The sequence below is a fragment of the Macrotis lagotis genome, chromosome X (assembly GCF_037893015.1).
Source record: "Macrotis lagotis isolate mMagLag1 chromosome X, bilby.v1.9.chrom.fasta, whole genome shotgun sequence".
In the NCBI taxonomy this organism is placed as follows: Eukaryota; Metazoa; Chordata; class Mammalia; order Peramelemorphia; family Peramelidae; genus Macrotis; species Macrotis lagotis.
In genome coordinates this window covers 139,051,991-139,079,260 of record NC_133666.1, presented here as the reverse complement: position 1 = coordinate 139,079,260, position 27,270 = coordinate 139,051,991, and the positions used below count along the sequence as shown (strand labels likewise).

Genomic DNA, 27,270 nt, shown 5'->3' with positions numbered 1-27,270 from the left:
TGTGAGGAACAAATGAGATATTTGTAAAATGCTTTCTTTTGCAATCCTTCCAGCACTACATAAATGCTAGCTATTATTAGGAGAAACACCAGCAAAAATCTTGTAACCCTCAAGTGAAATGTGGAAGAGTGGTACAATGCATAGAATTACAGAGTTGGGCATTAGGAAGACCAAGTTCATGTGTACTCAACTATAAAATGGAGATAATGATATTTGCAGTCCCTACTAGTCAGGATTGTTGAGATTTAAGTGAGAAAAGATTTTTCAAAGTGCTTTTCCAACTGTTACATGCTATGAAAATACCAATTGTTTCTATAATAAAAGGGAGTCATGATACATGTAGTAGATAACAGGCAATTTCTTTTCCTAGAAAATAAAAAAGGACTAAGAAAAGGACATGGATAAATTAGTAAATCACAGTCATAAATCAGAGAATCAGAGAATTTCTGAGTTGGAAGAGATCCCCAGTTGACTTCTAGTCCAATCTATGCCTGAATTTTTTATTAATGCCTTCTACCATTTATTCAACAAATGTTCAAGTTTCATGTTTCATCTAAGATTAAAATAGCTTTCTGGAGGGGCCTATCTCTCTATGGGGGATCTCTCAGTGTTACTTAGGTGCTTCTTTATATGACTTCTAAGAGATTAACCTAGTCTTTCAAGATGAGGTAGGAGAAAAAGAGAAAAAAAATAGCTTTTACTGTCATATTAGGAATTTGTGAGCATCAGGGTCATGGAGGGTCTGGTCCTGTGGGACAATGTACTCCTGCACATTTGTCAATCACCTGTTACTTAATCAAACTCTCCTGGGTCCTATATTGGATTTAAAAAAAAAACCAAATAAACAAAAAGGATGTGGTTCTTGCCTCCAAGGATCTTGCAGTCTAGATTGGAAAACAAAAACATAAGATAATTACAGAATAATAGAAGCCTACTTAATTCTGGGCTGGTTATATCTGGAGCTAAGAGCTATAGGAGTTCAATGAAAGCAGAGATCAATGTTCCCTGATCAAAGCCCAAGTGAAGACGCTGGGCCTCAGATCCTCTGGACACATGGAGAAAAGAGCAAGGCTGTGGCAGGCAGGCAGGACAAAATGAAGAAAAACTTGAAAGTGGGATTGAGCATGGAGCCTGCAAAAATGACAGCCTCCTGAAAAAGAGGGTTTGTGTAAGGGAGTAATGGGAAATGAGTCTGAGGGAATGCATTTAAAACAAATGGCAATTTTAAAACCCATAAATATCAATTTTTTAAAAAAATGTATATACATTTATACCTTATAACCCAGTATGAGTCCATTCTGGTCTTGGTCAGGTACAGAAGCCCATGTCAATAAAATCTGAGTGGAGCTTACAGCCTCAACAGACACATTTTCAGGAGCAGCTGATGGAACTGCAGGGAATAGAAATTAGAAACATCAATGGTCAATCAGTGACACCATTAAGGGTCTACTAGGTGTGAAGCATTGTGCTAGTTGCTGAGGATACAAGACAAAAAAACTCCTTCCCCTGAGTTTTTCTACTGGGGAAAACAACCCATCCACAAATAAAAACAACACTTCCACATTGATTTCACAAACTGTGGAACAGTTTGAATGTGAGTCCCATTTTATGTTGAATATTAATGATAAAACTGATCTTGAAATTAAAATGTTTTCTGAGAACTTGGGAGTGATCAGAATCAAACCTGTCTTAGAATAATAGAAATATAAATCTCTTCAATATTACCAATTAATACCAGAAATCCTTATATACTTAAAAGCTTATTCATATTTCCTGAAGTGAATTCAATAGAGAATTTTGTACTATCACTGCTTCCATTAACTTAATGGAAATAAAGCAAGTTTCTTGTCTCAAAAAAGTTAGAAAAATTCAGAGGATCATGAAATAGATCAGATTTCAGAGGTCATTTCTTCCTGTCAAGTCCACTCTCTCATTTTACATATATGGAAATTGAGGTTCCCCAAAGCATTAGAGGCAGATTTTGAACCCATGTCCACTGACTAGTCCACTACTTCTCTTTCTGCTGTAGCATTCAAATTGCCTTAATTCATACTAGAACATAAAGGATTCAGTTCTGGATACATGGCTAGACTTGAGAGTTTCTGAGGACAATGCTGTATCGTATACCTGTAATCCAGAGAAGAAATGCAAAGAATCAGCTTAGGATCTCACATCTTTCACCTGTCATTTGGTCATGTTCAAAACAGAGAAATGGAAAATTGTGGGCAAAAAGTAGTTTCATTTATACAATAAAGAATCATGTTACTTTTCTACTTAAGTTTTTTAAAAAATTCAGTAATTTAAAGTTTGAAATTTTTGATCTATGCCAATGAAAGAATTTCTGTTTTGACAGATCTTCAGTTTGCCTTATACAACTAAATTCTAAATGTCTTTTTTTGGAGGGTGGCCACACCTGTGATTTTAGGGGTATCAGAAACTCCTTATATAAAAGCTACCTCTCATTGCAGATTGGCAATTCATATGTATGCTACAGATCTATAGAGTTGCTTGGAGCCCTAAGAAGTTAGGTGACTAGCACATAGCCAATGGGGGTTGGGTGAAGAGTTTGAATCACCCTAACCACTTTTCCACAATGCTTCCCAAATAGGCATATTGAGTGTTTCTTGATATGTTCAAAGCTATTCAGATATAAATAAAGTCCAGAAACCTGAACTTTTCTTTCTACAAGATGCCCTAAGATTAAGACTCATCTTAAGGTTTGACACAAGTTGGAAGAATCAGGTTTGGTTCATATCAAGTTTTCCCTAAATGTGGACAACTGCTCCCTTACAAGCACTCAAGGTAACAACTATAAATCAAGTACATTGTAGTATTTATTTCACCACACAGAAAATGTAGAGAATACAAGGGATTCACAGGATCTTATAAATAAATACAAGAGAAAAATAAGGCACTCAAAGGATGAATAGGGAATTCATAAATAGCTAAGAAAAGCAAATGAGGTACTCATGTAATTCCCAAGTTTCTCTTGGAAGGAATTCAATTTGGAGTCACTACTAGTGGGGCAACCCATCATTCCTGTGGGTCCCAATTTCCATAGGCTAATACATAATTTCCCTAAGACTTAAATTGATTTCTTCAGTTTAGAATTCACTTTGCCTCCCAGGAAGACTAACACAACTTTGGTTCAAAACACTATCTATAAAATCCTTTCAGTCAAAGTGGGTCAATATTTTGTGGTTGCTGCCATTTTTTAGTCTGAGAAATCTCATTTTCATGTATCCAGTTTTGGACATGTGCTTAGAAAGCTATAGGTGAGTACAGATAACTCATGTCCTTTTTATAGGATAACTCATTTTCTGCTCTTCTCTCACGTCCAACTTCCCAAGAGTGTCCCTTGGCACTCTAGAAGAAAAGCACTAAGAAAGGTCAAAAAAAAGGAGAAAAAAAAAAGAGGAAGAAAAGAAAAAAAAAAAGAAAAAAGAACTGAGAAAAGATAGATCCTCTGAAAAGAATCTATCCTCCTGAATCCCAGCATCATCTTTGGGGAAGTCACTGTTACTGAAAACTAAACAGGAATGAAGTGTGTCCGTAATAAGGTACAAAAGGACAAAGCCACAGTTTCTATGGGGAAATGCTTGCCTGACTAGACAAAACAATACATCTTGTAACACCATTAAATTGATCATTTTATTGTTGTACAGTTGTTCCAATAACATTTGACTTTGTGATTCATACAGACCATACAGTCTGTAGAGTTTTCTGACTGGAGTGGCTTGCCATTTTCTTTTCTGTTGTATTAAAGCAAACAAAAGTTAAATGATTTGTTCAAGACCACATAGCTAGTAAGTACCTGAGGCAGAATTTGAAATCAGTTTTCCTGACTTTATACCCAATACTCTATCCACTGAGTCACCTAGGTTCCTCCCAAATTGATCATAGATCAATCAAATTAACCAAGGAACTCTCCTAATTGATCTCTTTTATATGATATGTATTAAAATATTCACTTGATTAAATTAGATGGTAAAAAGTAAACCCATTCTTTTCTAATATGGCTAATACTATTGAGAATGTCATTAATCTTTCATCATTTGGGGGCATTTAGGTTACACAGTGGTTAGAGCCTGTAGTCAGGAAAAAATGAGTTTAAATCTGACCTCAGATACTAACTATGATTAAGTACTTTTTTCCTACTGTTTCCTCATCTGTATAATGGGATAATAATAGAACCCCATCTTCCTGGGTTGTTATGAAAACCAAATGAGATCACTGCTCAGTGTCTGACACACAGGAGGCACCATATATTAGCTATTATCATTGGTGGTGTTATTTTTATCTTAGAAGGATCTCTAAGTTTATAATTTTAGAATGATCCAAATTTTGGAATGAGTCAGCAATAATCATTGATATATTATACATGCATTAAACATGCAAGGGTGCATTATCTTTGTCTGCATTATCCTTGTTATAATTTAGTAAAATAGAGACTTTTTTATTTTTATTTATGTTTGCTTGTTTTTGTTCTGTTTCTTTAAATCAATCTCACTAAATCTTGACCCTAACTTTGGGACCAGTGTGAACAGACCTGGAGCAGCATGTTGTTTCCTAAGGTTGAGTATAAGCTCCTTATGGGTTGAAATGTTTGGTCTTTTGCTTTGTAGGTCATAGTAGGGTGCTTGACCTCATCTACTAAGTTTTTTGAGTTGACTGGCATATATTATTTTAAATCTGATTTGTTTCACTACTTTTGTCATTTGTATTTTTATCTTTTGTGCAAGCAGGCAGAGATCAGAGGATCATGTAAGTATAGTTTTAGGACTGGAAAAAATACCTCTGTTTTTTGTTTTTTTAGGCTTTTGCAAGGCAAATGGGGTTAAGTGGCTTGCCCAAGGCCACACAGCTAGGTAATTATTAAGTGTCTGAGACCGGGTTTGAACCCAGGTACTCCTGACTCCAGGACCGGTGCTTTATCCACTGTACCACCTAGCCACCCCTGAAAAAATACCTCTGAAGTTACTTTAGACCAATGACCTTATTTTACAAAGATATGAAGTGATTTGTCCAAAACCACAAAGTTAGAAAATAGCAATCCATTATCATTGTCAACTGTTCAAAATCCAAACCCAGCACTCTTCACTTTAGGCTACTAATGCCATAGATCCTAATAAGCTATTGAAGAAGATTAAGGAAACCTGTTTTATTGGTTAAATTTTTCAAAAGAAGTCCTCATTAGTTTTAGAAGGAATATGCTTTCTCTCCAGTGTCTTCCTTGTAGCCTAAAGAAGTTAATAAAAAATATACCTCTCAAGTGTTGACCCTAGAGGCCAGAAAGTAGAATGGGCTTGTGAGCATGCAACACAAAAAAGACACTTATATTTAATTTTTAACTACCCATTAACCAATTAGCCAGAGCACAAGCAGAAAGTCTCTGTTTCAGAGTATTGTCTGCAAGAAGTTTCATAAAATCTGAATCCTAATTTTTCCTAGCCTGACATGGCTTTATCTTCCTTCTCAAGTATATAATTATGTTAAAGGAAAATAGACTGCCATAAGCCACAAATGTCTACAGAGAGCTGCCATAACTTTATCTGGAGATCTTCACCCAGTTACTCTTACATCAATCATTTCCTGTAGCTAAAGAGAAAAAAACAAAAAAGCTGAATAAAGAGAAGGAGAATAAAAGGAAAAACAGTTCTCTTTTGGCATATTTACCCATTAAAGTTTGAGTCACTTTCTAAGACAAACTTAAGGAAGCCTGGGAGATTCTTTTGGTTGCTAGTGTTTAACAATGCAATCTAACCAGAATACTATCATGGTATTATTAAATAACATTTATTGAGTACCTGTGCTAGGTATATGGCATTACGTAGTAGTCCCCATTAAAATGTAAAGTCTTTTCAAATTTCTTCCAATGCATTGTATGGCATCTTGTGCAGTGGGTACTCAATGAATATTGTTGACTGACAGAGAAGGAGAAACATGACAACAGTATAACAATAAAGATGGGAATGTTAACTGGTCTGTGACCTTAAGAGAGCTATCACTCTCCTGTTCCCCAAGTGAAGATGACTGTCATATTTTATTTAATTATTTCATGGAAGGCAGCACTGCCCAGCTAATAGAAAATTTTATCAGAGTGCTCATCAGAAGGAAGATAAATTCATATTCCATGTGTGAAGGCAGAGGATGAATTTGTGGTTAACCATCTGTGGGTTGTCCATCAGGTCTGAGCACTATAAGCCAGTATTTTCTTTAAAGTCACAGTACTTAAAAAAGTTGATAACAGGAAAAACTAATACCCATCAGGTGTTGATGGGAACCACTCAAAGGAAAATCTCTTTGCATTACTGATGGAAGCATTAGCAGCTTATCTTATAAGAGGAGCACTGGTTTTGTTTGCTAGGTCTAATTACAGTTTTATTGTCCACTCAGAAGTGAGGAAGGACATTTCTATCCTATATTACTGCCCTGAATCTAAAAATGACTTCAGACTCCAGCTGCCATAATATGCATCCACATCTCTGCATTTGTCTCTAGTTGCTTTCATAAATTTCACTTTGACATTTACCAGGAAATTTCTTTAAAATATGCTTATATTTAAAAAAGGGTGATGAACTGGTACCTTGAATCGGCTATGAATTAAAGGAAGCACTATCATTTTCATTGGGGAAAAACATTTATATGATTTTATTTTACCATTTTATCTTAGAAGAGAATGAAAGCCACCAAATAGACTTTATGACCAAAATCAGTGTTGCACCCCATTCCTTTCTGTTAAAAAAAGTGAGTCACCATAGCAACATAATAAATGTTCCTCTCAATTCCTTAACTGTTTCCTCAAGGTCAGTCTCTAAAAAACTCTAAGTGCTCAATTCTTACTTTCTATCAGTGAGTAATCACTGATTTCCCCCCTAAGACCTGGTTATGTACATCCATTTTCTGGAGGTACCCTGTGTCCTAGAGAATGAGTACAAATGAGTGGTTTGGATCAGGTTAGTTATATGGGCAGACTGGATGGCTAGATTTCTAAAAATCAGAACATTAAGGAAAAGAAACTTCATTTTCAGGTTTTAACCATAAATAGTCTTATCTTAGTGACTTCAAATGATACTAATGTAATAGTGACTGGTTAATAGGAGTACAGTACCTCAAGCATGCATTGTTTGCTCTGACTGGTGCCAAATCCTTGTGGTTGCTTCCAGAAAAGGAGAATAAAGAGTCATACACTCTACTTCAGAAAACGTATTCTGTAGCTACTTCCTATATCATGGCTCACTGCTTGGTTGTAGAAAGTTTTTTTTTTTTAATTGAATGCTGAGTTGCAATAGAGCATATATACAGAGAATCTTAAACTCTTTTTTCTTTCCTGTATAAAGGTTAGCTCTGAAAAGTTGATTAATCATGTGCTTTCCTCCATGGCTGGCTCAAGAATACATGGCCTCCTAGACATGGTTCCCCCCTGTATCTGGAATAGGGTCACCTGTTTATTATGTCTTCTTTCCTTTGAGACAAGGTCTTTTTAGATCTTGAAAGTTCAGAAGAGCAATCAGAGATCCCCTGGCAGAACAAAGGAAGGTAAGAACCCTAAGGAGCGTGTTATTGAACCAGACTAGAAGTAAGTTTTGACACTTGAAACAGTATTCCCCAAAGGCAAAGCTAAACTGTCCTCAAAAGTTAACTTGATGAGGGGGAGAATGATTGTTGCTCCCACAATAAGACTGAGTTCACTCTTCCTAGGGATGAAGGAGGTGGAGGGGACAGTGTACTCTAGTTCAAAGGAATGTTTTTATATACTTTGCCATATGACTCTTGTCATAACTAAAAAATAATTGTTTCTTTAGTAAAATCAATTTACTGTTAATTATTCATTAACACTGAAGAAGAATCAACTGGTTAATTTGATAGTGGGAAGCTAATCATGGATTTTCATGATGTTAAGGAGATAATATCTCCTTGGTACTGGGTGTTTAATATTGAGGGGGGGTAGGGTTGCATGTGAGAATGGAAGCTTGACCTGAATGGAAGATGTAAAAGCTGAGCTCTGGTTATCTGACCCACCTGTATGAGAGGAGTTGGGATAGTAAGTCTGAAGTTTACATATATATGTATATATGCATACATATAAAACATTAATAATATGTAGAAAAATATCAATTTTTACACCTGTTGGCACAGTGAGATAACTTATTTCAAGACTTATTCAACTCTTCTCAGCCCAAGTAACTCTTTTCTGCTGGTTTTCATCTTTTTTCTCCCTTTATTTCTTCAGCCTCTTCCTTTTAGACTCTCACCATTCAACTCTACTGCTTTCCAACCTTTATTTTTACTTACTGTGTATTATAGGTATTATGAAACCAGAATCCTGTTTAAATTTAGTTCAGTGTTCTTTTCCATCTAAGAGATATCAGCCCTTCCATAAAATAGTTTAGGAAAAACTCTTTTATTGAGTTGGTTTTCACAAGTTACAGTTGCTTAAATATTGCTCAGGAAACTTTTCAAAGAATCCATTATCTAAGAAACTAAACACTATACAAATGAAACTACATATCTTCCAGCTAAATAAATCAACTGCTGAAGGGGGAGAGGTTGGAAGAATGGCATGATGTGAAGAGAAAAGCCAGACTAAAAATATAAAGTAAAAATTTACCTCCTACTCTATTTTTGTGTCTCAGGGTGATTCATTTACTTTGCCAAAAGCAACTCATTTAACTACTTCTGAGTGCTGGGGTGGGGAAAGCACCTTTTATCATGAAAAAGGACAAAGAGTTTTCTTTTGACCATAACAAGTTGACTTCTATGACACAATATATGGGACTGATGAGAAGACTCCCAAGAGGATAAAACACTGGTATACCAATGAATGGCAGTTCTTTCATATCTCAGATAATTGCTCATAGTACAGAGAGCTTAAATGACTTAGGGTCACAGAATCAGTGTATGTCAGAGGCAGGCTGAGATACATGCTGCCTCTCTCACACACAATGCATGAAATGCATACATTCCTTTGGATCTTGAATCCTTCTCAAGAATGGTAGGTGCTTCTCTTCAATAATAGAGTTCTCAGTCTGTTTACATCTGACAAGTGAAACTCTTGTCCAAGTCCTCCAATAAGTTGGCCAGAGTGGGTCTACCCAATGACCTGAGACCTTTCTCCATTTTTCTTGCCAGATAGTAATACCAATGAAACAAATGGGTTGTTCATTGTTTACCCAACATACAATCAGTCCTTTTTCTTTTTCACTCATTCATTTCTTTGATGATATTCTTTATTCCAATTCTTATTATTCATCGTTTAGAATGTGTTTCAGATTGCTCCCATTAACCCTTGCCCTTCCACCCCCTGGAAAAATACCTCAATGTCTCTTAGGCTATAGTATTGCAAAAAAAAATACAATACTAGACAAACACTGGTTATTTACAGTGAGCCCAGGATCACCAAAATAACTGCAGTTTCACATAGACAATAATCCATTTAACTTTCCTCCCCCTGCCAATTCTGAGCTCAATTTACAGTCCATCTGCAGCATCTGTCCAAGGTATATATGCCAATGAATGAGTTTCACAAATTTTCCATCCAACTGTGCATCCCAATTTGGACCATGGATATACCTCAACCCCTTCCTACATGAACATTTAGATTCTGAGTCATTAAAAGAAAATGTGATATCCTAATGAAGATGTTTGTCCTTTATTCTCAAAGAAGACCCTGATATCAGGGAGGTGATGACAAGCACATTGGATTTGAGTGTGGGGGGGTGCTAAGTCACCAGCCTTACTTTCTCCTCCAGAGTAATCTGGGTCCAGTGGGTCCAGATATGAATCAGAAGCAATAGAGATGACCCTAGATGAGAGGCAATTAGGGTTAAGTGACTTGCCCAAGGTCACACAGTGTGAATCAAGTATCTGAGGCTGGATTTGAACTTCTGTCCTCTTGACTCCAAGGCCAGTAAAGTATTCTATGCACTACACCATCGACAGGCAGCTAGGTGGTGAAAAGGATAGAGTGCTGAGCTTGGAGTCAACAAGACTCATCTTCATGAGTTTAAATCCAGCCTCAGACACTTGCTAGCTATGTGACCCTGGACAAGTCACTTAAACCCTGTTTGCTTCATATACTGAAATTCTGAATGAGGAGATCTGGGCATTAGTTCTGATTCTACCACTAACCTATTTGAGCAAGTTACTTCTCCTTTTCCCCCCCTCAGAGATACAGGTTTCCTATCTGCAACAAGGAAAAAGGCAAGGCACAGATGAGGCGATTAGGGCAGATGACCAGTTTAATCATCTTCCTTTAGCTTTAGGCTCTTGGAAATCACCTAGGTAAGTTTTCAATGACAATGTGCAAGGAAGGCCTCTTCTCAAAACCTTTAACATGTTGATATTCTGAATATAGCCTGATTTGCATTTCACAGTGGTATGACATCACTGTTCATTTGGACCAAAACCACAAGAAAAAACCATGACAACAAAATTTAAACATAGATTGTGGCCAAGTTGGGGTTCCATTATTCAAGTTTTCATTTTCTTAAAATCTTGTATTTTCTAAGAAATGTTAAATTGGTGTTTATTCTTTTCTTGAATTAGAATGAGCTTCAGTTTGGAAAACTGAGTATCAGATATATATTTCCTTTAAAAAAAGATTTATCTATTTAAGTAAATGGATTCAAATAGCATAGGCTGTTTCCAAGTTTCTACTTTTAGCATGAAAGCTTGTTGATCTACATGCTGCCTTTCCTCTCATATGTGTAGCTGCAACAAATAAGCTGCAAGGTAAAAATAAAAAAGGCCTTTTAAAGGTTTTTTAAAAATCAACAAAACAAAGATATCAGAGAAAATGCATCTTTAAAAATCTCTGCTTTGTGCATGGTCACAGCTTGGTCTAATTTTTCATTTCTGACATTAAAATACCCTCTAGTTTTTGAAACAGCCTTGAGGGGGTCATCTAACCCATCTTCTCCCCATCTTTAGAAAAGGACACCCTTAAACATTCATCCTTTTTTGAAGATCATTTGTAACCCATTCCAGTGGTTTCTGTTACTAAGAAAATTCATCCTCCAATCTAATTCAAATTACCAATGTTACAGTTTAAGGTCATTTCTTCTTATTTTGTCTTTAGGAAAGTTGGAGAATAGCTGGTATCTAGTCTATGTAAAAGCTCTTTATATACCTAAAGACTATTATATGCAGTCCCCACCTTTAGAAGCAATATATGCCCAAAGACACCATATTAAAGTAGATTTTACTAAGACAGAATCCTGACTGAGCCCATAGGGTTACGGTCTGTCTTGGAAATCAAATTTGGTGTCACTAGGTAGGAACCAGTGAATAAATATGGACAAGTAGTGAGAAGGAAAGGATGTCTTTATTGGGCAGCTTTGGACAAGCAAGGCTGTGAAATGGAAACAGTCAAAAGTGGGGACTGTTGGTATTAAAATGCTCTTCAGAATTTCTTTTTTCAAGGTTCACTAATTCCAGACTCTACCTTTCTTCAAAAAACTCCATTTGCCCACTCCTTATTTGTCGCTGTTGTTCCCAGAATTCTTTCTAGGTTCTTTACATCCTTCTGGAGAACTATAAATAGGAAAAGTTACTGTAAAATGAACTGGCTAGCACTGAGTAAGAATACCGGGAAGCATATCCCAGTTTTACTGTAAACTCTGTATATTATACAGTAAAACCAGGCTACTCAACTTAGAGATTGAATTCTAAGGAATTCTAAGAATTCCAATGGCCAACTCAGTGAGATATGCTAGTTTTCTGGACACTTGGGCAGAGATGAAAACAACATGTGTAGTCTAGGCTCTTGGATGAACTAAGACAAATTCAAATAGAATACAAATGAAGATTATTATTTGTGGATTCCATTATCATGTCTGCTTCCAAATAGCTATACAACATATCTGAGTCATTGACTATATGAGCTAAATAATCTTAAGGTTCATTTTTAGCTATAAGCTTCTATGAAAAACAGATATTTTCTTTTCTTAAAAAAACTTACTCCAATTTATCCTGTTATTCAATTTTCTTATTTTCTTCAGATACTATGAAACTAAGTTTCAGAGAACATGGTTTTCTATCTACACAGGTAAAAGGAGTTTCCTATTAGGCAATTCTTTACATCAATGAAATCACAGGTCTTGTCTATCATCCATTCCATTTCCTAGATTACAGTTGTGTGATTTTTTTTAAAATCTCAAAGCAAAGCCACTGAGAGAGCATCTTAAGAACAACAACTGTTTAAATCACTTAACCTCTGACAGCCTTAGTTTCTTAATGTGTAAAAATGGGATAGCAATAGTGCCCACTTCCCAGGGTCATTGTGAAGATTAAAATGATGATACTTGTAGAGTGTTTTGCAAACCTTAAAGAACTTTAAAAATGCTATTATTGTCATTATCATTGTCATCATCATCAACATTATCAGTAGTATTAGTCATAGTAACAAAATAATTTCCCTATAAACCTGGAGTTCATTGTCTCACAACTACACACAGCATCAGTAGGATGAGTAGGAATGAGGGGGAAAGTATGTGAGGAGAGAAAACTCCCTTGGGAGCTTAGGTGGCCATATCATTCATACAGTGGACACTACAGAGTCCCATTATCATTTCCCTGTGTTCTTATTTGTATTATCATATTGCTCCATCTGGGTGCAGCATCTCTGTTCAGTTAATTTTTGTGCTCCTTTGTACTTGACCTAAAGGAACCTTCCTATGCATGTCTCTGATTAGTTTGACAATCCACAAAGGTCATAATGAATTCTGACTTTGTCCTTCATGATGTTGGCTATCTCTCTACCCTATTGGTGCTACCTGAAAACTTAAATAATGTGCTTTCTTGTTCTTGGGAAAATGCTGAATAACACTGACCAACACTGACCTGAATAACAGGACCAATGGAACACAATTTCTATTCACATATTGATAATGATGGATGTATATTTCAAAATATAATTGTAGTGAAAATTAGTGTAAGGAGAAAAGCAGACGGAAATAAGGACAGACAGTAAGGAATGAGGGCTTCAGTTTGCACTAAATGAAATGGCTTAACATTTTGCTGCTGTTAATGCTTCAGAGAGGGGAACCTAACCTCTAGATCATGGGTGTCCAACTCTTTAGCTTCTCTGGGTCACATCACCCAACAAAAACTTAACAAGGGCCATATATAGGATTTAATATTTATTTATGAGTACAATATAACCTAAATTACCAATGAGCTTAATAATAATAATAATAAAGCCACATAAATGGACTTAGAGGGCTGCATGGGTTGCCCATTTCTGGAGATAATTCTAGGGATATTATGTCAGCTGATAGATTTTGGAGAAAATATTGATAAAACTTTTCTTTAGGAAATAGCCTCTCACCTGTCACCTAGAATAAATTATATTATCTATAAGACAAATAGAGAAGGTTATTGATCACATTCATTTCACCATTGGTATACCTCCACTGATAACTTAGGTTAAACCTGAACAAATTTGGAAAGTCCTATCTGAATTAGAGACTATTTAAAATGAACTGTTCTGCTATATCCATGCATTTGCAATACTCAGATCAAATTAATCAAGCTTACTCAAATAGTTGCATAGAAAAGGCTTCAGGAGTCCTATTTTAAAAAATTAAATCAAATAAATATGTCATGAGCACATTAATTCATAGAATCATAGGATCTTAGAGTCTTAAGGACCTCAGAATTGATGTAGTTCAATCCATACATAAGAATCCTCTTTACAACTGGAAGCAGAAATATGCTGATCATACCAGCTCATGAGAGTCAATTGTTAAAGATTTGTAGGGTGAGAATTTATACCTTGGAAATTAGTAAATTCAACAAATCAGGACTTGATTTACTATTTTTTCTCTTGTTTAGACTTTAGAAAATAATGACGATAACATTAATAATGCAGATTAAGTTTAAAAATGTGTTATGTGTACATCCCCTTGTATTCTGAGAGCTGATTGTTAAACATTTAGTGGCACATCCCTGATTAGAAGCACCCATGAAAAAAAAAGAAGCACCCATGAGAAGTTGTTTAATACATAGAAGTTCCTTCAATATTTTTTAAAATAAAAAATACATGTTTCGGGAGTAGTCAAGGATTAATTTTCACTATAAAAAAATAACCTACCCAGATTTATTTGAGCTTAAATTCTGTGAGTACTATTACATCTTCCAAATTAGCATTAATGCAGTTTTACCTGACAAGGTCAATTTTGTGGGTAAGAAAAGAGCCTAGAGAGGGTTGGATAAAAAAAGGCTAATGAGATACTATTAACTTAAAGATTAGAGAATCAAGTAAAATGATGAGCTTCTGAAAGTAAGATCAAAAAGAGTGAAATGGCCTCAAAGAGAATTTTTTTTCTTACGTACCAGACTCACGAGTCCGTCCTCTCACCACTTCACTCCAAGGCCCTGCCCCAATGGCATTGAATGCCTGCATCTGTAGCTCATATTCAGTCCATTCTTCTAGCTCCTCAACGGTGTATTCCCTCTCCAATCTGTCGTGAATTACTTGCACCATTACTGAAGACTGAAGGTCAGTTCGCCAATATTTTATTCTATAGCCCACAGATTCAGGATTGCCATTATATTGTGAATCAGGGAGAGGCTGGAAATGAATAATGATAGAATATAACCTATTCATGATGTTTTGAAATCCCTTAACTGATTTAGGTGATATTTTGTACCTATAATATTAAAAATAACTCAGAGGAAAGTAATGATCTCATGGTGCTCAGTCTATGTTTTATTTGCCTTTATTGATCAAGGAAAATATTTTATTTGGTATATACTTTCCATCCTACTTTTCTCCCGATAGTTTTCATTTGTTAATTAAATGAAACCATGTCATTAACTTCAGCTGAGCATAATTTCTTCTAATACATTTTGGCTTTACTTTGCAGGGGTATACTTTGATTAAATATCAAACTGGCTCTCATACAAATATTGAATATTGGTTCAATGTTGACCTAGCTTAAGGACTTACAGGTCCAGCATGTAACATCACTGGTTTTTCTCACTGAGGAATATCTTTTAGTTCCAAGAAAAAGGAATATTGATGATTAATAAAGCAGCCTGGGCAGATCCAAGATCTAAGATGTAATGTAAAACATAAATTTTTTTCTGGTTTAATGTTGAGATTTGTATTGACTAGGGAAAAAAATGACAAAAAACTTTTAAGCTTCTGATTCATTTTATATACCCCATTGACTTCAAGACCACTAGTCTCTGCAGCCTGCCCTCTGAAGTTCATAACTTACCACCCATCGAAGCCAAAGACTGGTTTCACTTGCTGTTCGAACTGTTACACTTGCAGGCGCAACATCGGGTGGAGCCTGCAACGTCTGGATGACACGAGATGATGTACTGAAAGGACTAGGGCCAACAATATTCACTTGTTTCATCCTAAATCTAAAGAAGAACCATGGAGTAAATGGAAGAGAAGAACAAGAGGAAAAAGAATGCTTCTTTCAAGGGAGCAGTTCAGCAGATTACCCAAAGGTTCAAGGTTATCCTTCTTATTTCTAGGATATTTCATTTAAACTATAATCACTCAGACATATCTTTTTCTTTTTAATTTATTTAAGGCAATGGGGTTAAGTGACTTGCCCAAAGTCACACAGCTAGGCAATTATTAAGTGTCTAAGACTGGATTTGAACTCAGGTACTCCTGACTCCAGGCCCAGTGCTCTATCCACTGTACCACCTAGCTGCGCATGACAGAACTTTTTCTAAGAAGCTTCAAAGGATGGAAAGTTATGCAGTATCAAACAACTTCACATAACTTAATGATAGAAAATTTTATCTATTAATCAAGCAGATACCTATGTTACATATTACCACTAGTTGAGTCAAGATTCAAAAAAACACCAGATTTTGGTTCAAATGGCTATTTCAACTAGTAGTATAATTTAAAAGAAACTTTAGAGGTCACTCACTCTGAATCCTACCTGATGCAATAATTTAATGGGATTACAGTAACAGTATTATTTAAAGATAGAAATTTTTAATGAAAAATTTCTTCTGAGTAATTAAAAATAATTTGTTTTTCCTTGCTTATCTCCCAGGACTTTCAGTTCCAGCTCATTTTCATGCTTTCATTCACAATAGAAAGGTATTATTTCAATGAAAGAATCAATTCACAGAAACACACAGAAACAATACATATACATATGTGTATAAGTATATGTTCATGTATATACTGTAATTAAAAAAAACTACAATGGAACTCAAAGATAAAAAAGAACTCAAAGAGTGAATATCCAATGTCTCAAACTATAATAAAAAGAGATACCAAAATTTTCAGATATTTGAAATGATGATAATAAAAGCAACACCCATTTATATAATGCCTTAATTTTTACAAAGTATTTGTCCTAACAACCTTGTGAGGTAGGTAGGACACATATTATTTCCCTTTTATAAATGAGGTCCTGAGCAGTTAGGTGGTCCCACCTCTAGTAAGAAGTGATAATTTTTTTTGCTTTCCAAATATTTAACAATGAGTATAGGATTATACATTTTGTCCTAGAAGAGACCATAGACCTAGTTAGAAGGATACCTATCCCAATCTCCTTATTCTACAGTTGAGGAAACAGAGTTTAAGTGATACCACGAGTTTAAGAGTTGTACCCAGCTTTCCTGAGTCTAGAGACTAACATTCTGACTGTCCTGCTGTCCCCAGTCATAATGACTTGATTTATGAAAAAAAGGTTATTCTAAAAAAAAAAAATCCAACCCTTGGTACAGAAGCATGACTGGTCTATTCTGTTCTGGGGAAGTACATTCAGGAGAATACATGTTCAATAAGCAGCACTTCATGGCTTGTTCCTTTCAACATTTACATCACGCAAAGAAAACGGTCTTGACAATTTCACCTCTTATGCCCTGTATTAGTAATTCTTATTTCTTTCTTCCGAGCGCACAAAATGTATCTGTTCTGGCAGAACAATGACATTATCAAACGCAACATCTGGTGATAACTGGAAAATTCATCTCCTTCAAGGATCTTACGGGAAGTTATAACATCTCTAACGGCTTGTGATCACTCCATTTTTTGTTAAGGCCAAGCATTTACTGCCAGGCTAAGTTTTAGAATCAAGTATAATAAGTGGCATCCTGGTAAGAAGAGCCACTTTGAAAGGCCTTTAATAATTGAAAACAGAAGGTTATTTATACGGTGGCCATTATTTGCATGTTGTTTTTTTTTAATAAAACTGCACATGGTGTTTTTGAGAAAAGAGCCATGTCTCTGATTGCTCAAGGTTCTTGGTTTTCAATCCCAAAACAACAGAGAAGACATTTCTACAGGGAATATTGCTGACTAGCAGATGAAAAGAACCTTTCAAATCTAAGATCATGGTATAATTGCCTTTGAAATAATAGTCACCTGTGTATTTTACTTAGTCTTTAAAGTCTGATTAACTATTGTTGTTACTTAGAAACTTGATTTTATACATACATACATACATATATGTGGATGAATTTTTCCTTATTGAAGTTTATAATCTGCTGTTCTCACCTGTAATGAGTGTAGGGAATAAGGTTTGGTATCTCCAACATCTGGGCATCAGGTTCATTTTCTTCTTCATAGAGACAGCTCCACTCCTCATCATCGCCTATTGCACCAATCTGTTTAGAAAGAGGAGAATGCCAAGTAGGTTGAAAAAAATGCTATGAATTTCCAAACTCCATATGAAATGGACTACCAAGTTATGAATTCCCATGCTCATCTTAAGGCCAGCTATAGCCACCTAACCTTCTTCTATTGGTGGAGTTCTTGCCCTCTTGGTCTTGAAGAGAGGCAAACTACAACTCCTCTTAACAACCTCCTGTTTCTCAGGATCATGACTCATATCTATATCAGACGAGAAGATCACCAGTAATGTAATCAGCTTCTAAGCTCTTATCCTTGTCATACTCTTAACTCTGGATGGTCAGTATGTTCCTGATGAGGATTGGCACGTGGGAGGCTCAGGTTATGCAAGGAAAGAATATCAGGCCAAACAAATAATGTTGAGATGAGAACAATCCAGGGTCTAGTGCTGTTTAACATTTCATAAATGACTTAGATGATGGAATAGAAAACATGCTCATTAAATTTGCAGATGGAACCAAGTTGGCAGGTAGCCAGCCCTTTGGAAGATAGCAACAGAATTGAAAATAACCTTGGTAAATGTAAGAAGTGGTCAGAAACAAAAGAAAATAAAGTTCAACAAAGAGAAGTATAGGATAGTGCGTACAGAGAGGGAATAACAAAAGCAAAAGCAGACTATTGGATGCCTGGATAAAAAGAAATCTGGCAGGAAAAGATCTAGGGGTCAGAGTAGATAGATATGTGGCAGATGAATCATAAATGTAGTATTCTTCTTTTAAAAAGCAAGCATGATAGAGAACTGTTGAGTCAGACATTAAAAAAAAGATGAAGAAACTCTAAGGATTCTCCCCTTATTCTCTTTGAGGGAATATTAAAAATAACCAAAGATTTAAGAGACATAAACATGATTCAACAAATTAGATGATAAACTCTTTGGGAAAGGTCAAAGCCATAGGCTATTCTGAAGAAGGAAAAGCTGAGCAATGACAAAAGTAGTCTTTGGCAAAGAGAGAATAGAGAACAAGGAGGGTGGCAATGAGAGTGCTCTAGCTGAAGGGGATTCAGAAGCAGTTGGAGGGTGTTGTGAGATATATATCAAAATATAGAGGCCCTTGCAGAATAATTAAGTTCTGTAAATTGAGAAAATTCTGTCAGTATCAACATCTGGTATGTAAGCCTCACATCCCAGTTTTCCTGCTGTGATCCTTGGATGGTCCTCTTTGTTCTGACTCTGCCCACCTTGTGGATCATACACACCTTACAGATACTGACATGGGAGCTGCAGAAGGTAGTGTCTTCTTGAAACCCTCTGCAGATGGCACAACAGATTTGGTCCACAATAGATGAAAAGTAGCACAGTGTAGTAGATTAAGGTACTGGACTCAAAGACAAGAGTACCTGGGTTCATATCGCACTTCAGACACTGACTAGCTGATTCTGGGCCAGTCATTATCTGTGCCTCAGTTTCCTCATTTAAAGTGAAGAAGTTGGAGTCAAGGGTAAGTATGACCTCTTCTAATTCTAAATTTACAAGCCTATAAATGAGAAATGGAAACAGCTAGTTTTCATTAGCTAGTATACCCAAATAAGCATGTCTCCACATGTGGCTGGATTATTATTATTTAAGGACATATGAGGAGAGATGCAATCTACATCCAGGGTAAGAACTAATAAATAAACAGATGTACAGAATAATACTTTCATTTATATATCTAATATATACTAATAATATTATAATAGAATATATATATTTTATTTATGTATATGTATATATACACACCTATTTGTGTCTAATGGTCACCCTTTCGAGGTGGGGGGAGAAAAAACAGGGAAAAAGACAAAAATTACATGATAACTGTACATTTAATAGGAAAAAGCAAGTTGTACTTAGTAGATTTTTAGTTTCAAGCACAATCTTTTTTTATTAAACTATATTATAGAAATTATTGTATTATTCCACAAATTAAAATAATTTATAAAAAATACTCTTTCTGTACTATGTTTTGATCCCAAAGCACTCAATCAGCTTTAAGCTGGAGGAAAGGGTGGTGTAAGGATTGACCCAAACTGAACACAACATAATAGGTTCAGCACATCATGGAGCTTGACCCAGTCAAGGGACCAAAGGGGTGGGGAAGCATAAAAGTTTAACATCAAGGGGTTCTACAACCAAATTCTTGCCCCTGTCAATGCAGAACATCATCCCACCTGTTTCTTCCCATTGATTTTGACCTTACAAGAAAACTGATATTTCACTATGAGACTAAGACCCAGCAATATGGTCTATTTTCTCTCCTCTCCTCTCCTCTCCTCTCCTCTCCTCTCCTCTCCTCTCCTCTCCTCTCCTCTCCTCTCCTCTCCTCTCCTCTCCTCTCCTCTCCTCTCCTCTCCTCTCTCTCTCTCTCTCTCTCTCTCTCTCTCTCTCTCATTCTCTCTTGATTTTTCTGAGCTTGACATTCTTCCCATTATACTATATGGCATCTTCCAATGAGTAGGGTGACATTATAGAATGTATGAACTCTAGCAAGTTGATGAAGTTTAACATAGTAAAAAGTGTAATGATTTTGAATCAGGAGGCTTGAGTTTTGGTTACAACTCTGTCCCACCTAAATGAGTTTTGTGAAGTTATTTGTTTCCCTGGGTCTCAGTTTCCTGAAGTTAAACTAAAAGTTCTCTAGGAGGTCTATTATTCTGTATTCTGTGATTGCATATCCCATCCTTCTTCACTTTAGAGCTAGTAGTACCTAATGGTTTAGAGAAAGCTGACTTTTACATCTATCCCTAATTGTCTTAAGACCTCTAATTTTATAATTAGGTGGTGCAATGTGTAGAGCACTGGTCTTGGAGTCAAGAAGACAGGAGTTCAAATCCAGCCTCAGACACTTGATTCGCACTAGCTGTATGACCTTGAGCAAGTCACTTTACCCTGATTACTTCACATCCAGGGCCACCTCCATTTGTCCTGATTCACATCTGGTTACTGGACCCAGATGGCTCTAGAGGAGAAAATGAGGCTGGTGACTTAGAACAGCACCCCGCATTCAAATCCAATTCATGTGCTTGTCATGGCCTCACCTCTCTGATATCATGGTCTTCTTTGAGAATAAAGGGCAAACTTCAGATAGTCTTGTGGATTTTTTTTAAGCTTTTCTTTCTTGAATTTACTAATCTTTTTTTAGACATCTTCACCATGTGGCACCTATCTGTTATCTCTTAGGCAGGATACCTGGCTACATAAAGTTTAGCGATAACAACTCATATCAGTGTTAATTCAGACACTGTCATCCTGTAACCAGCTGTTGGATAATGATCAGTGATGTATCTATGTTTATCCTTCTGTTCCTAACCTGATGGTTTGTGTATTTTACTGAGGATTTCTCTCCTCAAAAGGGCTGGTTAACACATCAAAATGTTGTTTGATGAGCTTGCCAAAGTGCTGATCCTTATCAGGGCAAATCACTACACCTAGCAAGCAGCATTCCCAGCTCAGCGATCTAGAATCTTCAGCTAAGTTAAGCTGCCAGACACGTAAGAATGATCCAGAACTCCTAAACCCCACAGGCAAGTGTTGTCATAGAAATCACAAAGTCTGTAAATACAACCGTGAAGGTAATTTCTATTAGAGGAGACACATCCTATATGATGATTGAGAGAAGACTTAGGTCTGACCTCTGCCTTTGACATTCATTAGCTATGGAAAGAGGGAAAAGTAAGCTAACAGTGTTGAGTTTTCCCTTTCCTCATCTGTAAAATGTCAGTCAGTAATTAAGCATATAATAATAATATAATGCTTAATTACTGATAATAATAATAATAACCAAAACAAATATTAAGTACCTACTTCTTTGCCAGACGTGATGCTAAGGCTGGGGATACAGAAAAATGCCAAAGACAGTCCAGTCCTAACCCCAAGGAGAATTCACAGTCTAACAGAGGAGTTAATGTTCAGTTGTTTTTCAGTAGCATCCAATTCTTAATGACCCCATTTAAGATTTTGGTTTTTTTGGCAAAGATACTAAAGTAGTTTGCCATTTCCTTTTGCAGCTCACTTTACAGGTGAAGAAACTGAGGAAGATTATGTGACTAACACAGTGTCATATGGCTAGTAAATGAGGCTGGATTTCTGGATTTGAATTCATGAAGATGAGTCTTCCTGATTCCAAGCCCAGGGCTTTATCCACTGAACTACCTAGCTGCCCTGATGGAGGAAATAAGCAGTCAAATTTATAATGGGGATATTCTGGGAATAAATAAAAAGGAACTGACAGAGAGAAAAAGCATTAGAATAAAGAGGGGTTAGGGAAGGCTTCCTGTAGAATATGAGACTTTAGTTGGGACTCAAAGAAGGCCAGGAAAGCCAGGAAGCAGAGTTGAAGAGGGAGAGGATTCCAAGTAGGCGGGATACCTAGAGGAAATGCCCAGCACTGAGAAATGGAGTGTACTGTTCATGGAAAAGGAGGAAACCCAGTGTCACTGACTCAAAGAATATGATATGTGGTGAGGACTAGAAAGGTGGGAGAGCTTTGTAAAGAACTTTGAATACCAAATAGAGGATTTTGGAGGCACTAATAAGCTAGTGGAGTTTATTGAGTGGGGGAGGGTATCATGATCAGATCTGTATTTTAGAAACTCATTTTGATAAGCTGAAAAGAGGATAGATTAGAGTGAGGGGAGATGAGACAAGCAAACACACCAGCAAACTATGGAAGTAGTCTTGGCATGAGGTGAGAGACTGGAGTACCTTCAAGTGATGTTCCACAAGTAAAATCAATAGGGTCTTCCAACCCTTTGGATATGGGGAGTGAGAAATGAGAAATCCGGAATGATTCCTGGAGTATTAAATTTAGGGGATTGAGAGGATGGGGAAGTTAGGAGGCCCTGGGTATAAAGATAATGAATTCAGTTGGGTACACAAGTGGGTAGACTACTACTTGTTCTACTTCTGTCTCACAAGTTCACTGTAGGGAAAAATGCCATTAAAATTAATAATATTTTTTTCCCTTAAAGTCACCTTCATTTCCAAATATATCCCTTCCCAGAAAGTTATCATTTATAACAAGAGTGGGCAAACTTTTTTCTGCTGAGGGCCATTTGGATATTTATAAAATCATTATACTTGGTCAAACATTTAACTAATTCACTACTAAAAAAGTTCCCAGATTTATTGAATTTTTTTTTTGCCTTGGCAGTGCCAGACAGTATAGTATTCAGGCTGGAGGCTCCCTGCCCCTCATTTTTATAACAAGAAATTTTTAAAAAGAAAAGCAAAAAACATTTCAACAAAAAAATACATCAAGCAAATCTGAAAATGTATGCAATATTCCACACCCATAGTCCCCCACTTCTGTAAAGAATGGAATGTAGAAGTGTATTTTCTTTCCTTTTCATCAGATCATGTTTTGCACATTTTCTGACCCATTATTGTTGTTCAGTCACTTAGACATGTAAAACTTTGTCACCCTGGGGATGTAGCATGCTAATACTTTCCAAGGTTCTGGTTTTATTTTTTTGACTAAGATACTGGGTTTCCTATTTCAGTGGCTTTAGGCAAAGGTTACATGACTTCCCCAGGGACACACAGTAAATGTCTGAGGTTGCATTTGAACTCCCTTCTTCCTCACTTCAGGTCCAGCACTCTATCCACTCTGCCACCTAGCTGCTTAGGAAAGTCCTTTTTAACCTTGAAGTCCTAAATAGTCTAATATTCCAATGCAATGGAATTTCATCAAGATGCATATTATCTTCAATGATTTAGATAGCAACCCATCTGCATCTTGTATATAGTGTGAAATTCTGGTCCATGTCCTCCCAATGGCATGATGCCACAAGGTATCTATCCATCCATCCAACATATGGGGAAGAGTCTTCCAATGTGACCATAAACCTTGTTATATTAATATGATGGTTATGAAGACATATATATATGTATAAATATATATTTATAAGTACCAATGAAGAGGATGGTCTAAATATTTCCAGGTAGTTTGTAGAAGATTGCCCTCAGGCTAAGGTGCTTTAGCTATTCTGAGGATAAAGTGATGATCCTTAGGATAAAGTAAGGATCCTGTTGATACAGGACCTTTCACTTAACACACCATTCAATTTTTAAATGCTAAAAAGACACTGAGATTGCAATCAGGATGATCATACTTTGTAGCATTAAGTGCTTGGAATGGACACATATCCATTTGCATCTGGCAAACACCATGTGGGAACTTGCCTTGATTATTATCATATTCTGTTGTGCTTTTTTTTCTGTTAATTTGTGTATATTTGGGTGTTGTGTGCCTTTTACAGATTCATGGGGAATTTTCATAGATTATCAAAATTCTAGAAGTATTCTTGTAGCTTTACTCTAGACACTGCTTCCTCTGACTTCTCTGCTCCTCTATTTTTGCATCTTCTTGCCTAGTCTTCTCCACAAGCACCCCCCCTCCTCACCCCCCACCCCAACACACATTACAGTTAAAACAAGATATAACCAAGCTTGACAAGCGATTTTGGCTCTCCCTGTGATACCCGTCTTCTCAGCCCTCTTTTGCCCTTCCTTCGTGGCACTGTGGGCATTCATTCCATCTTTTCAGCCTACTCCCAGGGGCATTCATCTGACAGTCTCATTGCTCCCTGGCCCCTGTGGACATACATCTGCCTGTTCCCATCACTCAGAGGAGCTGAATGTGCTCTTGGCCACATGCTGTGCTGCAGGTTGAAGAAGCATGGCCAAGCTACTCAGCAAGGCACCTTGATGGAATTGATGCCAGCAGGGTCAGCAGAGAAAACCAGAGAGACACTTTATGCTCCTTGGTCTTTTAAGAGTTTTCCATTGGCCACAACCCAGAGAAGTGGAGCAGATCTATCAAGACTTTCCATGATTCCAGCAGAGGAGAAAGAGAGGCCAAATAAGGAGCTTGCTTTGACTTTGGAAGAGCAACAGATTGTGAAAGATAAGATAATCTCAGATAAGGAACCCAGTATGGGAAAATGTTGTAGAATGACATTGGGGCTTGAGCCTATAGCAGGAAAAGGATTTGCTCTATGTAGACATAACTGGATCCTATAGTTTAACTAATTCTTTTTGAGAACAAGTCATGTCTATAATGCCATTGAAAAAGAACAGGAGAACCTATCATTGTGTTATTTCTTGAAGGCTCAATGGAACAATGACTCTCCATTTGGCATTTGGAAGGGCAAAATACCAAGCAGCCCTTAGAGGGCAAACAGACTGACTCAAAGGAGAGAGGCCTTCTCTGAAGAAGAGATGTTTACAAAGAATCAGGGTCCAGATCAGGTGCTCCCAACACTGATGATGGGGAAGAAGTAAAAAGGCTTAGGAGGAAGAGTTTCTCCTGAATAGTCTGATCAGAGACCTGGATTTAAATTAATAATACCTATGCATGGGCATTATTTACTTTAAAAATGTCTTATTGCTGTTTTTATAATAAAAATAATAACTAACATTCATATAGTGTTTAATTCATGCCAGAATCTGTGTTGAGTACTTTATGATTATTATTTCATTTACTTCTCACACTAAGCTTGGGAGGAAGTCACTATTATTCTTATTTTACAAATATGGAAATTGAGTCAAATAGTTGTTAAGAGAGTTGTCCAGGGTCACCCAGCTAGAAAGTATCTAAAGCTAGATTTGAACTCAGGTCTTTCTTCAGGCCCAGTACTTTATCCATTGAGTCACCTAAACGCTCCAATAACAGAGTCCAGTTCAGAAAAACAAATGATCATTTAGGTAATATCTGAAAATGAATGCTTACCTCTTCAGTAAGTGACATGTAAATGATTAAATCTCAGGTTTTGAGGAACTTGAGTCTTTTGGCTATGATGCATTGTACTGTGTGCTCTTTATTCTGTGATTAGCTGGAGCAGGACAAAATTGAAAGGCCCAGAGACAAATTCTAAAACTGGATGGGATTCTGGAGGCAAATGATTGTAGCAAGAGTGATTTTGCTTTTAGACTTCCAGGAAAGGAATTCAAAATTTTATATAAATCAGAACTTAAAAAATAAGTTTTGCCTTTTTTCCTCAGAGTTGAATGTTCTTTAATAAATGCTTACTTTCTTAGAGTCTATGACAGCATGCTAAAGTGTTACAGTAGCTGCAGCATATTAGTAGACAATGGTCTGTCCACTAATAATCCATAGGTCTGGCAAGGGAGGTGGAAGCTTTTCCCACCCCAGTCTCTCATAGAGAGGTAGAATTATAATGACTTTTTTCTCCTTCAGATTTTAGAACAGATAAGAGCCCTTTCAAATTTTTGTCATAAGAACAAAAACTCCACCTTTAAAATGCCACCAACCAGTGGGTAGGTCATTAGGACCCATTATGGACCAGACCATCCAACCACTAAAGCAGTAAGAAATTGGTAAGCAAGTGACATTCAGGCAGGCAGGGGAGGCATCCAACTCCCTAGGTCTAAGTAAAGCAAGTATTTGGCACCTGCTGGCTATAAAACTGGGGTCATTTAGAAGCTTTTACTTGTTAAGCAATTATTTTAGACACTTCTAAGGTAGCATGAGGTTTCCCTAGAGTGATAGTTTCCCATACAGAACAAAGCATTTTTTTTTTTTAATTAGGGAAGGTCCTGAGCAAGTCTGGCACTGAGTGGAGGGTAGCATAGGAAGGCCTCTCTCTCTCTAGTCAGCTGGGTAACAGATGGTACAACTCCTGCTTTAGAGCTGCAAAGGCCACTGGTAGGCAGGGTCTGCCCAGGCAGTAAACATTACCTCCCCAGGGACTTCTGGAGTGCCAGGAAAAGTGATAATGAAAAGAGAAGAGAAATCATAGCAAACTATTGCTCCATCAAAAATCTACCCTTTCATCCAGTGCTTCTTTTTTTAAAAAAACAAAAAAAGACAAGAGACTCCAAGAACTCATTCCATGGAAAGCTGCCAACCCAGCAGCACCCTGCTTATCTAAAATCTTGGTGTCAGCGGGAAAAGCTGCAAAGAAAGCAACTTCCCCAAATACTGAGTCCCCTTTTATTCTGACTGGCTTTCCCCTGTGCATAAGCCAAATGAAGCTTCCCCAAATGAAGATCACTGGAGGGCACAGAGGATATGAGAACAGATTGGGAACTTGTGTAGCCCTATATCTCTGGCAGAAATGCAGCCTGACCAGGACAGGATACTGAACTGCATAGCTCTTCTGGCAGGCTGGCTATCACCCTCAGGCAAGTTCAGGGAACAAAATATATGTAAGCTCCTGTGAATTTAACTGCATTTTTAAAAGGACACTACTAAGTATTTCAATGATCTGGCATTACTAGCCAGATCATATTCATATTCTCTCTCTCTCTCTCTCTCTCTCTCTCTCTCTCTCTCTCTCTCTCTCTCCCTCTCCCTCTCCCTCTCCCTCTCCCTCTCCCTCTCTCTCTCTATATATATGTTTCCATCTCTGTCTCTCCCTCTCTCTCTTTTCTCTTTCTCTGTGTCTCCATCTCTGTCTCTCCCTCTCTCTCTTTTCTCTTTCTCTGTGTCTCCCTTGCTAAGTATCTCTGACTCTGTCTCTGCCCTGTCTCCGTCTCTGTCTCTCTCCTCTGTCTTTCTCTGTGTCTCCCTCCCTCTCTGTCTCTGTCTCTGTGTATCTCTCTCTCTCTCTCTCTCTCTCTCTCTCTCTCTCTCTCTCTCTCTCTCTCTCTCTCTCTCTCTCTCTCTCTCTCTCTGTTGAAAAGAAGGTGCTGACCAGCCATGAAT

The 27,270-nt window shown here is 37.0% G+C and overlaps 1 protein-coding gene across 6 annotated transcripts in view; it reads right to left on the bottom strand.

The window, feature by feature from the left end:
- The window catches only part of SDK1 (sidekick cell adhesion molecule 1), a 1,240,677-nt gene that overhangs the window by 205,982 nt on the left and 1,007,425 nt on the right, over window positions 1-27,270 (bottom strand). For all 6 annotated transcript variants that reach the window (XM_074200552.1, XM_074200555.1, XM_074200553.1 and 3 more), the window contains 4 exons: window positions 17,489-17,598; window positions 15,228-15,378; window positions 14,338-14,575; window positions 1,275-1,390 (listed from right to left, as the gene is read on the bottom strand). In XM_074200552.1, the coding sequence (XP_074056653.1) occupies window positions 1,275-1,390; window positions 14,338-14,575; window positions 15,228-15,378; window positions 17,489-17,598 (615 nt within the window). The remainder of the gene's footprint in view (window positions 1-1,274; window positions 1,391-14,337; window positions 14,576-15,227; window positions 15,379-17,488; window positions 17,599-27,270) is intronic.